This window comes from Sinocyclocheilus grahami, unplaced genomic scaffold (assembly GCF_001515645.1).
Source record: "Sinocyclocheilus grahami isolate Dianchi unplaced genomic scaffold, SAMN03320097.WGS_v1.1 scaffold4662.1, whole genome shotgun sequence".
NCBI classification, from domain to species: domain Eukaryota; kingdom Metazoa; phylum Chordata; class Actinopteri; order Cypriniformes; family Cyprinidae; genus Sinocyclocheilus; species Sinocyclocheilus grahami.
Window position 1 is genome coordinate 6,358 of NW_015509560.1, and position 1,168 is coordinate 7,525.

Below are 1,168 nucleotides of genomic sequence, written 5' to 3' on the forward strand. Positions count from 1 at the left end.
GATTTTTGAACAGTGTGTTTCATGGAAAAGTTGAAGCTTTGTTGCATCGTACCTAGTTAGGTGTGGTAATGTTATATTGTTATATTCACCATTCATATATCATATATTCATATATACTGTATATATATATATATATATATATATATGTGTGTGTGTGTGTTAGATTATTAATTGTATACAATAAATTAAATAGAATAGCATTAAAGAAATTATATATAATTGTTAGATTTGGTTTTTAATTGAATTTATATATTTTATATACAGTGTTTATTTTTGTAATTTATTTGTTAATTATTAATAAATTATTATACATAAATTATACATTATTATATATGTGTGTGTTATATTTTTATAATAATATATAAAATGTATATTTGATTGATATATAGTTTAATCTAAATAGTTTATATACAATGTTTATTTTGTATTAATTAATTAATTATTAATACATTATTTGTTCTTACATAATAAATAAAATAAAAATAAATAAATTATAATATCTTTATTTATTTTTATGTATAAATGTAATATATTATATATTTATCATAATATTTTAAAATAATTTCAATTATTATTGTTAAATAATTATATTTAATATTTATCATATTGTTTTATTTATATAATTTTATATATATTATTATTCAGTTCTTTCTTTATTCAGTTGGGCTCCTTTACATTCCTATTCATCTCAGGTGTGCCACAGCCTGATATTGTGTGGTACAAGGACGCGGTACCCATAAGCCCTGTGAAGACCCCGCGCTACAGAGTGCTGGCAGGAGGTAGTCTCCAGGTTAACGGCCTTCTGCCTGATGACACCGGAATGTTCCAGTGCTTCGCCCGCAACCAGGCCGGAGAGGTGCAGACCAACACCTACCTCGCCGTTACGAGTGAGTTCATCCGCCCGTCCCACTCTCCGGATTACACCTTTCCTCTTTCTGCCCCTCATGCTCTCATAAACTAATGCACAATTACATGTGGCCGTTTATTTCTTTTACCTCTCTCTCGATCTTTCTCTTGCAATCAAAATGCCTTTGAATGCCATACCAACAATGCCTTCCTGTCTTTCTTTCTCCCAGTCTTCATTCTCTCTCGTGTCACTGATGTGCTTTTTGTCGGTGTGCTAAAGCTGTGATTAATACCCTGTTGTGAGGAAGAGTTGTGAGGAGGA

At 29.7% G+C, this 1,168-nt stretch overlaps 1 protein-coding gene across 1 annotated transcript in view; it reads left to right on the top strand.

Annotated features, from left to right (window-relative positions):
• Positions 1-692: 692 nt before the first annotated feature.
• The window catches only part of LOC107576928 (protein sidekick-2-like), a gene marked incomplete at both ends in the record, with an annotated part of 3,979 nt that continues 3,503 nt past the window's right edge, over positions 693-1,168 (top strand). The window contains one exon of the mRNA XM_016263048.1: positions 693-887. Coding sequence (XP_016118534.1) covers positions 693-887 — 195 coding nt within the window. The remainder of the gene's footprint in view (positions 888-1,168) is intronic.